Raw genomic sequence first — 15888 nt, forward strand, 5'->3', positions numbered from 1 at the left:
CCAACAGCATTATTTTAACTTAACTTAACTTTAAGCAGTCTGTTTAGGGCCACAGGTTCAGCAGAGAGGGGCAGCAGCGAGTCCTTCCAGCATGTCAGGAGGTGGTAATGCCTGCCAAACATCCAAGAAGATGTATCGCCTGAAGGTATGTTTGTTTTCAAACGTAGTTCCTTCTAGAGATTATTCTGAGTTGTAGAGAAGTGCCAGCTCCTTTAGCCTGAGCTAACTATCCCGCCACATTTCCCAAAACAACCAAAAGTTCATGTGGAACTACTAACTCCTATTAATGCTGGGATCTCCTGTCTACATATGGAAAATGCCCTTGAGCAAGACATTAAACCCCAAGTTACCCCTGATGGGCAGACATGACAGCTCCGTAGCCATCAGTGTCTGAGTGTGTGCATGAGTGGGTGAATGAGAGACAATATTGTTAGAGGCTTTATCTGTTTCGATATATATATATATATGAGTGCAGTCTATTTACTATTTACAAGACTGTTAAGGTCAGGTACTACTGAGACAGTGACAATTGTTAGTGTACTGTTTTGTGCTTATATGGTAGTTTTGCGTTTTTAGGTATTTTGAAAAAAAGTAGGCTGATAAAATACAGAATTTAGATCAAGCCTCTCATAGAGCTACGACATAAAATAGCCTATATTTTATTGACCATCATGTGTCCAATAATTCTTTTGGTTTATCCCAAATGAACTCCAGGGAAGACATACATACATTTATCCTGACAATGTGAGTCGGGGTGCTCCCATTTGATTGTTAGCTTGTGGGTCATAGTAGTTGTGGAGCAATGTAATGGGTTGGAGTTTTGTGTTTGGATGTCTTAAAAAAAATGTGGTTGTGGACTAATTTATTAACATCTCCCTCGTCATCATCCTGATCTAACAAAGTGGGCGAGGCAGGTGGCCGGTAGCCCTCTATAGCTGTATAACAGGTCATATCTTGCTCCAAACAGCTGTCTCGAGACTCTGCGGTTGTTAAGTCACACCGGCTTTCGAGTGATTAAATCAAATCTCTGAACAGTTTGATCAAATCTTTCTCAAAATGACAGCCTGCGAGTCTGTTCCACTCAGTAAAATTTCACATTATGGAAGCTAAAGATGCTTTAACTGCAGTTTCACTGGCTTTTCACATTTCACTGTTGATCTGCATGGCAGCTTGACTTGACTGGGCCATATGTTGTTGTTGTTGATGTTATTATCATGGAAGGTTTTGATTTGTTGCCCATTACGCACTCACCAACCTTCGAAGGCATCCTTGTGTGATGCCTTCCAAGGTCTCTTCCAAAGAGCTTGCTTTTTCCACTTGAGGGTAGCGTACATATAACAAGGGCCCATTTGATTTTGTTAGGAAAAGTGATATAGAATTTTAATTATTCCCAATTATTCAGTTTCATTCAAGTTTCATCTTTTAGAATAAAGCTGAAAAGAAATGATTACAAATCAATAAGTGAGATCTGTTACTTTTGCACCAGGCTGTAATTAGAAAAGTAGCACTTTCTGTGTTATTATGTGGAATGAATACTGTAATTAATTGCAGCTCTAGTGAGGGCAGTGTTAGTATTATATCGTCTAGCTCAAACAGAAGTTGCATTCTTACTTAGCTTCTGTAAAAACAACTGAAGCGGTGCCCTTGAGCGAGACTCTTAACCCCCGAACTGCTCCGGTGGAGCTGCTTACCAGCCAAACGGATGGGTTGGTGGGAACTGTCAGCTCCAGGCATGAATGTGAAGCAGGATGATGCTGGGCACAGAGATCCCATGCTTAACAAACCTTCACTGGATAAATACTAGTTAAATAAGTTATAAGCTTCATGCTGAAAGTTTAATCCTACAATAATGTGGGTATTGGCATTGAAAAAAGAACCACTGGATCCTAGTTTGAGACATTAGTTCATAGCCAGTTCTCGGTGGAGTCCATTTACACCGAGCTTAAATAAGAAAATGAATTATACACACCTAGAGAAGTAGAAACTACTCTGGCTCATGTTACATTGTTGAAGCTATTCTGCAGGGAAAGGGGAAAAAAATATGTATGAAAGAAGAAAAAAATGGATGAAAATAAAGCTGAATGGGTAAAAAGAATGTCAGTGGATAAATGGATATATGAATGTTTTTTGCCAAGACTCCGAGTTTCCATTGTAACTGCTGTGAATCTAAGCTACAAGTGAGCAAACTATATACCTTCTGGAGCTACCTTTCAAGATGACAGGAGATGACAGTTTGATACTCAAACGACAGTTTTTCCTTAAACATCCACATCTGTGTCATTGAGAATGAACGTCGTCTCAGCCACGGGCATCTTCATACTTCCTCCTGCTCTGAGAGAGACAGCTGGTAGAGCGTACTTTATTAGCACACAGTCAAACATCAAACTGGTGGGGTAGCCTGAGGGTTGAAAGAAGTACTCCGTTTAGCATTGCTCTCCTATAATATTTTCTGACTCACAATGGACAAAATTGATGCAGCAGAACCTGAGATATTGTTTTTTTCTTTATTATTATTCCATTCCTCTTCCTTATCAAAACCTGGCACCTACATTACCAACAATGCAACCCGACTGCCGACAGTTCGATCGGAGATTCAGGTGTTTTATGTTAGTACTGTAGCAGCAAATGTAGCCTCAAGCCTTTAGCCTCAGGCAGAGATGAGGGTTACAGAGGTCTAGTAACCCCACTTCTTTCTCCACACCCCCAGATCTTTTTTCATTTTCAAAAACTTGTAATCTTCAGCCCTAACCGGATTTTATGCAGCTCCCTCTGGAGCCACAGAAGTCTTTATACAACCTTTTTTTTGACATATGTTGTAGTACTCTTTACTTTAAAATTCTGGATTTAAATTTTTTTTTTATTCAGATTTGACTTTGATGAGTTCCCCAGTTCAAGTCTGCCTGAGGACCTTTGTCATTTAGATAAGGAATGAGTGCGACTGTGTTATTATGAAAGGATTGTTGAAGGTTTTGCTGCAATCTGTTGGTACTTTGAGAACAACAAACCAACTACAATTAGCTTCTTTTTTATTGAGGGGACTTGAAATTCTAGAGTCTCATTGTTTCACAACAAAACCAATAAAATATATAGATAACAGTAAGTTTAAGTGTTCATTTTTATGTGTGATTTGGAGGACCCTCTGATTTAGTTCACGGTGATACTGAGATGAAACTCAGATTGTACTGTAGCTCACTTTCATTTTGTCTCAAAAATACTGAATTCTTTTGACAGTGGAAATTGATGTGGCCTAATCCCTGTGAGTGGTATGTGTGTGTGTGATAGTGATGTGGCCTAACCCCTTCACTGTAGCAGAATAGAGCTTTATTGTGTGTTTCTTTGTGCATCTATGGAAATGAACGTGTGTGCCGCTCATATGACTTGACACTGCCTCGCTTCAGTGCGCTGGCACACACACACACACACACACACGCACAGACTCTCTTCCTTTGCCCTCTTTCCAGGACGTTGCGCATTCTCGCTTGAATAAACCCAGTTTTTGTTGTTGTTTTTTTTTGTTGTTGTTCTCGTTGTTGTCATGGTGAGATAAACAGGGTTGTTGGGATTAATTGTGACCACAAACCAAAGTGAAAGGCTGGCGGTGTTAGCAGGTGGCAGGAATGAAAACAGTTTGTGAAAGAAGAGCTCTGAATGTTTCATACAAAAGAACAATAGCTGAATCAGAAACAATGTGAGGCAAACAGTGGATTTGTTGTAAATATGGAGGCTGTTTGTTTTGGGAAATATAAAGGAAAAATCCAGCCTCAGATCCTCTTCCTGTGCTCTGTATCATCATCGTCTGTGATGTTCAATAATTTCCAGGAGGTATTGCGGCATCATGTCTTTTTTATTTTTAGTTTTTTTTGTGGAAGTCTCTCACAGTTAATCAGCAGAAAGGTTTTGAATTCTATCGTCACTCAGAATCCAATCCATACTTATTATAGAAACATGCAGGTAGATGTTCATATGAAACATTTTCATTTATTTGTTTTTTTTCCCCCTAACCAATCAACAGTGAGTAACATGAAAGATGCAGTAGCTGTGACGATTAACTATGATTTAAGGAAAATGTTCATTTAAAAGTTGTTATTTCTGTGAGTCAATTTACAACCATCAATCTCATACACTCTTGTCACCATTTTTGTGGCCATTTTCGGTCACCATTTTTCTTGGATGTAGCAAGATAGCTAGCTAGCTGCTAGCTGCTTCTATGGTTTGGTCTTTCCTCTGCTGCTCCCCTCAAGACAAACTCTACATTTCAGTTGTAAAGATCAAAGATCATCAAACCTGTCTCAGTTTTCTTCCATCCAAAAGTTTAGTCTTTTGGTGTGTGATAACAATTGTAGCTTTTGGCTGCTTTTAGTCTTGTTTTAGTCTCTACTGAAAAATGCGTTTTGCTTATTATTACTTCACTTAGATGTTTGAGCTTCACTGTGCAGGATGACGTATGTGCAGAGTTTGATACTTGAAGGCCTGTTTTCACTTTCATCTGCTGAAGGAGGAAAGTTTTTCTGTGCTCATTGAAAACTCTGTGGGCCTACAAGCATGACTGGTGACATCACAACTACTTTTAATGGTTTGTATGCAACTTATACAAATGTGACATGAAAACCTGAAACCTCCAATATACAAACACTAAGAATGGACTTCTCAGTGAAGTAGGAGACATCTTTGTCCAGCAGTTTAACTTTTGAAATGAACAATATTTGCATACTCATTAATTCTGGATTATTCATTGAGGGGGAAGGAAAAGATGTAATTTTAAGGATTTAAAGAAGACAATTGTATCTTTAGGAAAAACACCATATTATTATTCCAAAAAGAGTATTTTTATATATCTTAAAGCATGTCCGGAGGGGACCAACATGTTCTCATCCCAGGTCGTCAAATACCAACGCTTTGTCAACGCCCCTCGGTGTCTCATACTGATGCACAAGGCAATCTTTGGCTACCTGTATGAGGCGCACCGGGCTTTCAACAATTTCCAATGTAGACCCATCCGCAGCGATATTACACACTTAGAGCTGGTGTGATATGGTTAGGTTTCGGCACAAAATAGTTTAGGTAAGGGAAAGATTGTGGTTTGGGTTAAAATGATCACCTGAAATGTCATCATGGCGACAGTCGTGGTTGGAGACATAACACTTGTGGTTGGAAGGTGGTCTCCTGCAGCAAAATCCACTTTTTACCACCTATCTATCTAGCCACCCACTCAACCCGCCTCCTCCAAACAAGGAAAATGTCACCATACATAGACATCAGTCTCATGGTGGCTAATAATGACGCGGACGGATTTACATTGGATTTAGTGTGTCTCATACAGACGCCAAAGGGTACCTTGTGCGTAGGTCTCAGAAGCCGAGGGGGTGTGACAAGGTGTCAGTATTTGATCTCCTGGGAATGAGAACTGGCTGGATGTAGCGGTGTACTCCAGTGACCCTGTGACATCACAATCGAGTGTGGTTTCAGCTGCAACAGAGCACGCTTCTGGCCTCACCCAGAGGTGAAACAGGCTTGAAACATTCAACCAGAGAGGGCAGTGAAACATTGTTCTCCAGCCTGGTGTTAAGTTATTCTTTCAAGCAACCCAGTGATACATTATGTGTAGCTCGCCTAACCTGCCACTACAAAATCTCTGCATTTAATTCGATCAATCATCCATGAAGTGAGACATTTTCACCGCCAGCATCACCACTCAAGCCCTTAATACTTCTTTTACATAATCCCTGAAACAATCAAGAAAAAGCTACGTTTAGTGAGAATTACTCAACTCTTGTGCCAGCTTCTCTGTCCGTCACTCTGCTAACAGAATGTACAACAAATAATGACCTAATGTCACCATGGCAACTACTTTGCCTTGGATTTAGCATGAATTTAAAATAAACTTTATGTGTGTAACACGCATTGCCAACCCTCAAAAACGTGCCAGACACTGACCCCAGCAGACATTTAATGACGACCTCTAGCCGACAGTGTGTTTTTTACGTGCATGGATATTTGGTGTTTGGACCTTGGTGACATTTCCAGAAAACGTCTTAGTGGTGGTTCAAATACTCGCTGCAGTGCATTGTGAGACACAGAAGCTCATATCAGAGAGGCTTATGGGATGGTCAATCATCCTGACATCTCTGGTATTGTTCCTGCTGGTGCTGTATTTGTGTGTTTGTACGTATGTGGATGCATGCGTGTTCGATAGAATGACCGAGAAGGCAAAATATGTGTGTGTGTGTTTGTTTTATTGTATATTTTATTACCTATGACTTACTACACAGGCCTTGCATTATATTTCAGTTCTGATGGGTTATGTGTTTTGCTTCCAGCTTTATTTCAGCATTTAGGGATCTTGTCCTTGTCAAGACATAAGACACTTTATTGTCATTGTAGACATACAATGAAATTACGTTTGGTAACTCTAGGTGACCAGCAGTAATGAGAACAAGATAAAAACAAGATAGCAAGAAATCTTGTCTAGCTATCTAGCTATAAGATAATAAATAATAAAAAAAGGCATTGCACAACAAGTTAGATGTATGTAATAAAGTGTTGCAGTGCATTAGCAGCAGTTGGGGAGTCGGGGGTGGGTGGTAATATTTACAGTCCTCAGTCCTCAACAGCTACGGGGTGATGGAGGCTACAGCTCTGGGGAAAAAGCTGTATTTCAGTCTGTTTGTCAAAACTGAAAAAACACCCTTGTTCAGCAGCAAACATGTAAACTACAGTTTGGGATTTTTCTTTCTTTGGTTAATTATTTTATTTTATTTTGACATTATTTAGATGTATTTATTGGAAATATTTCTTTGTGACATATTCATGAGCACAGTGGCTTATCTGTTCCTACTAGCGAAGTGCTTTCATGTAATCAAAGTCATGGAGGGAGCATGTTACACTTGCAAGAATAACATAGATGTTAGTTGAACAAGTACAAATTTGATATTGTATTTCTGCTTTTATTTTGAATTATCGAATTTATTTTGATGTTGGAACTTGAAAGATTTATCGCTAAAGCTCAACGAGAACTAAAGTCTGCAGCCACACTCACACCTACTGAGCTTATTATACACTAGAAAACAAAATGGACAGACACCTTTGCTATTAAGCACACACTGGCACTAAATGATGCACGTCAAACCACCTGCACCCGTTGCTTTTAGTGTAAGACCACAAACGGGGGGCATCCTGATGCATGTCATCTCCTTGGGTCCTATTTCCTAGTAACGACGCGAGTCGGCTCCCCCGAAAAGCAGCAGTTTTATCGTTTTTGTTCTCTGGGTTGGCACATCCCAGCTACAGGTACTTCCTCTGTCTGTACAGTGCTGGTCCGTCCTACATATGTCAGCTGACACTCGTCAAATGATGCAACATTCAATGATGAGTGATGTGTTTGGTGCACTTTTGATCCTTTCCACTAGTGGGGCAAAAAATTTAAATTTTGTCCTTAATGTGGCGCCAAAGCAGAGGCCATGCTATTACCCAAATTAGGGTAAAATAAAATAAGGGTTATTGAATAAGGATTTATAGTCTGTATGTCAGCTGTGAACTTTGGGTCCAAGCTTTTCATTAATGTAATGTTTTGCTTGTTTTCTGTATGTAAAGTGTCCTTGGGTCAAATTATTATTATTGTAATCTGGGCTTGGTCAGCTTCCTGTGCTTTGAGCTCTCCTTGTGTGTGTGTGTGCACGTGCGTGTGTTGTGTGCATTGTTGAGGAGATAGTGACTTTAATACTGAAGCCCTTAATTATAATGGACCTCAGTGTGTATTGGTGGATGTATTTTTATGTGTTTTTATGTTAGTACAATGATAGATAGTGGCAATATTGTCTCCACATCATAAACAAGACATATTTATCTCTTTGCTTCACATGCACACCCACACACACACTCACACACACACACTCGTGCACACACAGTGGCTAAGGTTTCCTCTAATAAAGTGTTACTGTCGTAGAATCTTTATTGTGAACATGATTATACGCTTCTGCTGCTGTAAACATAAACACCATTATGTTATCAACAGCATACCGCTATCTCTCATAGATCCTCACATATAATAGCCTGTAACACACACACACACACACACACACACACAGACATGAGAGCAGCTGTGGTTTTATAGGGGTAAATAAAAACAAAACAATGAGACAAACACACACACACTCACGCATAAGTAGGTACTCTGTCCCGAACACAAAATATGCATGACATGTACGCACACACAGAGACACATACCGTATTAGCGTCTGATGTGGGTAAAAGAGATTGTGTGACACCACAGTAAAAGGAACACGCACACACACACAAGCACTAAACAAAAATAAAGCTCTTTATTGCTGACAGTTTTATGGCGATGCTCCTGTACCGTCTAATGTGCAGAAACCAGGGAGGAGGATGTAGCAGAACGTCTCTCAGTCAGACTCTCCACCTGCAAACAGACAAAAACAACTTCTACACAGTCAAATAATCCATCACAGTAACCTTAAGAAACTTTGTTTCCCCTGCTCCCAGATGTACTGCTTTCATATCAGAGCTGCACGACAACACTTCCTGTCAAACACCCAAAACTCACTGAACTTATCTCCTCCTGCAATATTACCTGCAATAAGTGTCTCAGCACCATCATTGTACAGATTGTGGACACAAACAGCTTTCAAGTATGTTACATGATTTAAATATTGTTCTACTTGAGTGTTATTTAAGTGAAGTAACAGAAATATATTAGTCAATACATTTATAAATATAGATTAATAACATTTTTCATTGGAACTACTTGCAAAAAAGGAAAAACTGTCGAGTGTGTTCTGTGGATGATCCAGACTAATGGGAACATATGGAAAGACAGTTTAAAGGTTTAAATGTAATTCTTCAGTACTGTGAGGACCACAAACACAATTTCATTCAACTCCATTGTATTAGGCTGAGAACAGAAATCTCAGAGAGAGGTATCTCAAAACCTGGACAAATAAAACTATCTGCATGGTTTGATATCACTAGGAGTGAGAGAGAAAATGTAATTTGGATGAACTGCATCTTTTAGCTGTTGTTATACTGTTGTTGGTATCTGCATCTATAGTGTTGCAAAGTGGGAGGAGCTATTTTGGGCGCCCCTGGTTTCCGAAGTAAAGGTCCCATTCATTTTTCTGATAGACAGCATTGTGTGACTCACAGTTTGAGCCTTTCTACAGCTCGGATCGACATGAAACTCTCACAGTTAAGTAATCAGTACAAAAGATGAACAACTGCTTTAGAAAATTTCTGTTTTTTGGGTTTTTTTTATAAAAAGTCGAAGGTACAAGACTTTGTACATAAAAACTTCAGGGTGGGAAGTTAACTACTACTCCCATGGTGCATTTCAGCAAGAAACTGATATTACAACCTATAGTATAAATCAGTTTGATGTTAATTTCTGGTTCACTTTTGAGTGAAATCACCTGCTATAGTGCCGCATATGCAACAATGAAGCGTTTCGAAATCATCACCACTGTGATTCACACCTCTAACCAGCCTCTTCTCCATAGCAACAACAGCAGAGACTCATGGGTATTGTAGTATTTTAAGCCATCTGCCATGCCAAAATGATGGACAAGAACTTGGTGGTCACAACATAAACCTATAGAGTTGTGAAGTGGGAGGGGACACTGGTTCCAGAAGTGTTTTTCCCCATTCTGTATCCCTATTTCGGATATTTCTTTAAACGATGTCATCGATGTTACTAACGATTGAACCTCAGGACTCTCCATACTGTAAGGATCCTATAGGTTTATATTATGACCACCCAGTTTCAATTATTTCAACTTTGCTTCTGAGAAATAACGTTTTGTCTGTGATTTTGGCAGATAGCTAATAATACTACAATACACTAGAGCCTCGGCCGACGCGAATCAGAGTGTAATGAATTCAAAACGCTTTGTCGCTGAAGTTGTAAACAATATCCATAGTCGCTGAATTAATTCAAAAGTGACCCGGAAATGAAAACTTTACTGATTCACTCTGCACATTTTAAAATCAGTTTTCTCAACACTGTAATCTTTAGCTTCTGCTTGCTGTTAGCAGTGAACGTGACCGATTTTAAGCTTGATGATTGGCTGTTTTTTGCTCAAATGCACCTTGGAGTCGTAGTTATCTTCTACCCTGAAATATTCATGTATACAGTCTTGTACCTTTGACTTCTTACTAAAGAATGCAGTTGTTCATGAGTCACGTAACATCGTCTATGGGAAAAATTTATGGGATTGTTACATTATAGGAGACTTCTGTGTTTCTATGTTGAGAAATATTGAGGATGTTGCTTAAAGAAAATTTTGAAATGAGAGAGCAGAATGGGGGAATCAACTCCCTTCCACTTCTCAGCTCTAGTCTTCCTCTCTGTCTCCTCTGTAGCTCATCTGGTTACCTGGTTACCCTGGAGATGTCAACACAATGCCAGTCAAATGTCAGGCAGTTTGACCAAATTAAATGAATCCTCCTTCAGTCATCTGCTCCTGTCTCTTTTAATTCATTTACTTCTTCCCCTCGTCTTTGGTCCTTTTCTCCTCTGGCTTTCCCTCCTGTTCCTTCTTGCTGCTTTTCTTTTCATTGTTCTTTTCTTCTTCTCTTTTTAATCCAACCCCTTACCCATCTTTTATTCTTCTCTTTGCCTCTTTCCTCACTCCTCCCCTACTCATTTTGTCCTCTTATCTCCTTTAAAAGTGTGTGTATGTGTGTGTGTGCATGTGCGCATATGTGTGTGCGTGTATTTACCGGAATTTAAATTTTGGCATATAAACAGGATTCATAAATATTTGTATATGCAAGTATGCATGCATAAGCAGTTTATGTGTGTGTGTGTGTGTGTGTGTGTGTGCAGGGAGACAGTGTCATGGCTTTGCATCCAATTGCCTCATTAAAGTATTTAGTCAGGCCTTTATTTAAGCATAAGGCTATGGGATTGTATGGAGCTAATCCTGTTTAAACACACACTGGTGTTTGTGTGTGTGTGTGAGAGAGAGAAAGAGAGAGAGAGAGAGAGAGAGAGAGAGAGAGAGAGAGAGAGAGAGAGAGAGATCAAGGAAGGAAAAATGAGAAGGAAGAGAGAGAGAGAGCAAGGAAATGTTAGTTTGGCTAACTGTCCATATATTTTCTTGAGCAATTCAAAAAGCTCTGCTGCTGCTCTTGTTAATGGCTGTTTCTTCTTTTGGATAAACAACCGAGCCAATCAGAGCTTATGTGTGTGTGTGGCGCATTTTACCATTAAGGGTGCAACATTTTATGCGTCCAGCAGCATCAGAAGATGTTTTTCACTCACCATATGATGGCCTATTTAATAAGTATTACGGGCTTCCTCAATCATGTCCCACTGGACTGGACAAACATTAACAGACTGTAGAAATAAGCTGGAGGCAACTGTGAGAAACAGAAAGGTGAAACAGGTTGTTGCATTGCTGCTCTGTTGTCATATGTTGTAATGCTGAGCGGAAGGCTCTGATAACGTAATAATACATCATTTAATTTACATTTCTCTCTCTCTCTCCGTGTACTCACTATTTTGACCCGACTATAGTCTCTCACCCTCCCTGTGTGTCCAATAAAACAGTGCTGCAGATTTTACACCTGTTTTTACCAGACAGTCTGTGGTGATATATCAAGTGCATTTGTTTAAACGACCATTTCCTCCACCTTTACTTTGTACATCTGAACAGGAACATCTTTTCTTCCATTTACAGTACCTGTGCAGACCTCAGTGCCATCATTTAGTAACACAATTTGACTTTTTAGCACCTAAACCAGGCTGCAAATCTTTAGTAAATACTCCATATTGCCCGCTAGTTTGCCGAGTGTTGTTTGTCCTCTACACAGCCCATCAGTAGGCACACGCGAAGGGCACAGGGTCGCACATTGCCACAGTCTTCATGGCTTCAGATGCTTGCTGACTCACATTTCTGCTCAGAAATCTTGCATGATGTTCTGTAAATATTTATCTTCCAAACACACAAATAAGCCTTGAGCTCGTAATGGAGTGGGCGACCAAGCAGAAGCTGAAACTTGAAACCGAAGCTACTTTATTTTGTCTATATTGTATTGTTTTTAATGAATAAAAGATAAATCGGATAAAACTCTCATCCACACACAGGTAGCGTCCCGCTGAGCACTCACATCATTGTCGACAGTGATTTGCAATATGTGTCACACGTATCAGCATGGTCGATATGGAACGGGCTCCGCGCGCAGCGGTGGTTCAGACACAGCAGAGCGCCCAGATTCTCACAGCAGGCGGAGACCAGACGCTGTTTTATGACATTTATGACATTCCACTTTTATTCTGACATTTTATCTGCAGCCCATCCAGGACTAAACTAGTTTTGTCTATAAATGAGAGGGAATACAGATCATTTTTCCTCCACTACCCTTGTCACTTATTGGCTACCTGTTGCAGTTTGACGGGTGATTCATACAGCATCTCCTCAAAAATAGATTTTTTTTTTTTTTTTCCCAGCTTGTGCTCATCTACAACAAGAACAACAACAATGTGATTCTGCTGGAAAGTTGCATTTTTGCCATTGAAATACATCAAAAGTGCTTCTACTGGATGATTTGTCTTTTTGTAAACATACATTTAAGCATTTAATGGTTGTTGTTGCTGCTCTAAATTACTTCTCGTTTAATATTAAACTACGTATCCACAGAAAACCAACTAAACATGTAAGATAAGATGAACCTTTATTGATCACCCGTAGGAGAAATTCAATTGACACAGGTGCACAAAGGAATGTAGTTACATCAAAGAAAAATTCCATGAACACCTATATATAAAGAAAAATAAATAAAATAGGAATAATAGATACAATATGTCCATGATCTCATTGAGGTGAGTCTATCAGGCATGCAGTATCACTATCCAGAGACACATGTTTTCACTGGTGTTGTGCTTGTGATGATTAATGTATTAATCAAGGATGTGTATTTATATACAAGAAATGCTTTGTAAACAGAAAAGCCATCTAACCTTTAGTTAAAATAAATATGACCAAATATAAGCAGCCTGTCACAGAATAAAAAAAACAAAGAAACTGCAGCATCTCCTGGCTGAAGGATTAATATTTGAACCAGAGAGAACAGGTCAAACCTTTTTATGAATATTTTACTGCTTTCATTTCCATGCTATCTAAATGCACAAAGCAGATATGAATTTATAATGTTAAAAATTAGATTTTTTTGTAATGGCCCTCCTATGTTGTCTTATCCTGCAAATAAAGCTAAATTGAATAAGAAGAAGAGACTTGGAGTGAATTAGATTGCACAGATGAAAGAGGAAAAGAAAGGTGGGGGAGGGGGGAGACAGAAAGGATGAGAGAGTAGAAAAGGTGAGTCAGAGAACGAGGGAGGATGGTGTTTTAGGACAAAGAGGAAAAGACAAAAAGAGAAGAAGTGATAGAGACAGGCAGAGGTTAAACTGGGTCTCACCCTTGTTTCTTACTTGAGTGAGCATTCAGCATCCTTCACCCTGAGGCTCTGTCCTCTGTGTGTGTGTGTGTGTGTGTGTGTGTGTGTGTGTGTGTGTGTGTGTGTGTGTGACTACAAAAAAGGCAACGGATGAGAAACTCAAAAGACAAAAGGACGGAAGGAATGAAAAGAAGATTAAGAGAGGGAAAAACAAGAAAAACAGGGGAATGAATGACAGACTGAAAAAATGAAGGGAGGTAGAAAAATAGAGCTGCAGGGATGAATCGATGGAAGAAATAGTACTGTGTTGCGATCCACTCAACAAGTCTGCAAAACCCCAAAATATGTTCATTTTGAACAAGTAATATTCAATATTTGTGCAGCACATTATGGTCATGGCAAGGACCGTGAGGCAAGGAGGAAGCATAAGGCATAAGCATCACTTTATTCACTGATGAGAGTTAACCATTCATGAAAAATAAACAAACTCATGTTGTTTGGAGAAATCCACCATTACAATGTTTTTATGTGTTTGGAACATAATTCGATTCTGAATGGAGAGATTGTCATCAGGGTTAAATATGAATATAATATATATTAATATAAATAAATGGATTGGCTTTTGGACATAAATTGTGTTGGGCAGAGTTGTGCATTGTTGTGGGCTGCTCTGTCCTCAAGACAATATATGTTTTGTGCCCATGCCCTCTACCAGGGGTGTGCCCGAATACAAATACATTATTCGGCAAAGCACAAATAGTGGGTTTTATACGAATATTTGTTTTATACAAATATTTTAAAAATTATTTGTTTTTGGAAGAAAAAAACCCAAAACATGTCAAATACCAGTTTGCAGGTTGGTTACATCGTTATCTCAGTCTCTCTCCTCTGCTCCGCTGTTACATCTATCAGGGGTAAGTCCCAAGGGACTCTCCATAACCTGTTGTTCCCTTTCTCCTTTCCACAAAGTTAGGTTGTAAAAAAATAGGCAATAAATGAAAAGTGCAAAGCAAGAATCACCTTTGAAGTTCTTCTACATGTTACATGGTGTGCTGTCTCTGTGTTATGGGTGTATAAATAGGTAGAGGTCTGTCTGCATGAGGCTATGAGTAAAGTTTTAGCTCAGTAATCAGCGCAGTCGAGACTCCAGTTCAAGACCTGGTGTGGGGACCTCCTTCGTAAGGTAGTTTATTCATGAACACTTATTGTAACACTTTAATTTTCTAAAATTAAAAGCGTAATAAATACAAAAACAGGATTAAGCCTCTCTCCACTTTTATTTGAATACAAATACAAATACAAATAATTTTGCTGCCTCAACAAATACAGATACAAATACAAATACTGAGCTTTCTGCACATCCCTACCTTCTAGAATGACCCATGTGAGCCCTTTTTCTGATCCAAAGCCACTATCGGCACGACGACATCGTTCTCTGCTGACTTTGTGGCTCTATACTAACATCACACCGCTCCCTACGATGTTCTCGATGGACAAGAGTCATAATTACAACAACCGCTTTGTCACTTGAACATAAACATATGTCGATTTACTGAAATGACTGATGCCATACCACTCACACCCCGTGACGCGCCACCAGCCATTGTATACATTTAGAACATCTTTTATATAATGTCAGCCGAAGGCTAAGAGCCACCTCACTGGACATCGAGCCCTGCGCTCCTGCAGCTGCAGACACAACAGCAGCTTCTTCTCTGATGCAGCAAGTTTGTCATGATTTCTCCACGTGACTTCTGTTTTTACTCTGTAACAGATGGGACTTGAAATGTAGCAAAGCGTACACAAGAAGTACACAAAAACATCACTGTGTAAGTATAGTAAAAGTATAAGATAGGATCAAGTGTAAATTTAAAAAAGTACATCAAACTGTACTGTATTACAGTATTTGAGTAGATGTGTAACTAGGTTATTTTCCACTGTTGAGTAAATGTGTGTGAAAGACTCAAAGTCACCTCAGAAGGTTACAGAGGACGTTTCAGTTTTATTTTCTCAGGACACGATTCGAACTTGCGATCTTGAGGCCAAAAGACTGATTAAGAGAGGCTTCCACATGTGATAAATTGATAAATAATTGGGCTAGACAGAGAGCGCAGAGATTGATTCAGGAATTAATCAAACAGACAGAAACGCAAATACACACACTAGGAAAAAAAATGTCAGCAGTTGTACAATTATAGCCTGTGGTAATATAGATAAAATGCACAAACAACACACAAACAGACACATTTAAGTAATTCACAAATGCCTGCATGAAAAATAGAAGTCTTGCACGCAAATGTTAAAAAGTAGCCACCAATTATGCACACACAGACACACACACACACAGTGTGAGTGTATCCCCGGGCTGTGGTTCCCATTAACATCCTGTATGTGCTGCAGCGTTAACCGCCTGCAGTGCCAATCAGCTGAAATGCCAGTCTGCAGCCGCTGGCAGGAGCCCGAGTTGTTATATCCCGC

The 15888-nt window shown here is 39.5% G+C and overlaps 1 protein-coding gene across 4 annotated transcripts in view; it reads left to right on the top strand.

Moving 5' to 3' along the window:
• Positions 1-15888, top strand: part of raly (RALY heterogeneous nuclear ribonucleoprotein) — a 127781-nt gene that overhangs the window by 34903 nt on the left and 76990 nt on the right. For 2 of the 4 annotated variants that reach the window (XM_042405975.1, XM_042405976.1), the window contains one exon: positions 39-145. The exons of the other annotated variants lie outside the window; for them this stretch is intronic. In XM_042405975.1, coding sequence (XP_042261909.1) covers positions 39-145 — 107 coding nt within the window. The remainder of the gene's footprint in view (positions 1-38; positions 146-15888) is intronic. 4 annotated transcript variants of the gene reach the window in all.

The sequence above is a fragment of the Thunnus maccoyii genome, chromosome 3 (assembly GCF_910596095.1).
Source record: "Thunnus maccoyii chromosome 3, fThuMac1.1, whole genome shotgun sequence".
Taxonomy (NCBI): Eukaryota; Metazoa; Chordata; class Actinopteri; order Scombriformes; family Scombridae; genus Thunnus; species Thunnus maccoyii.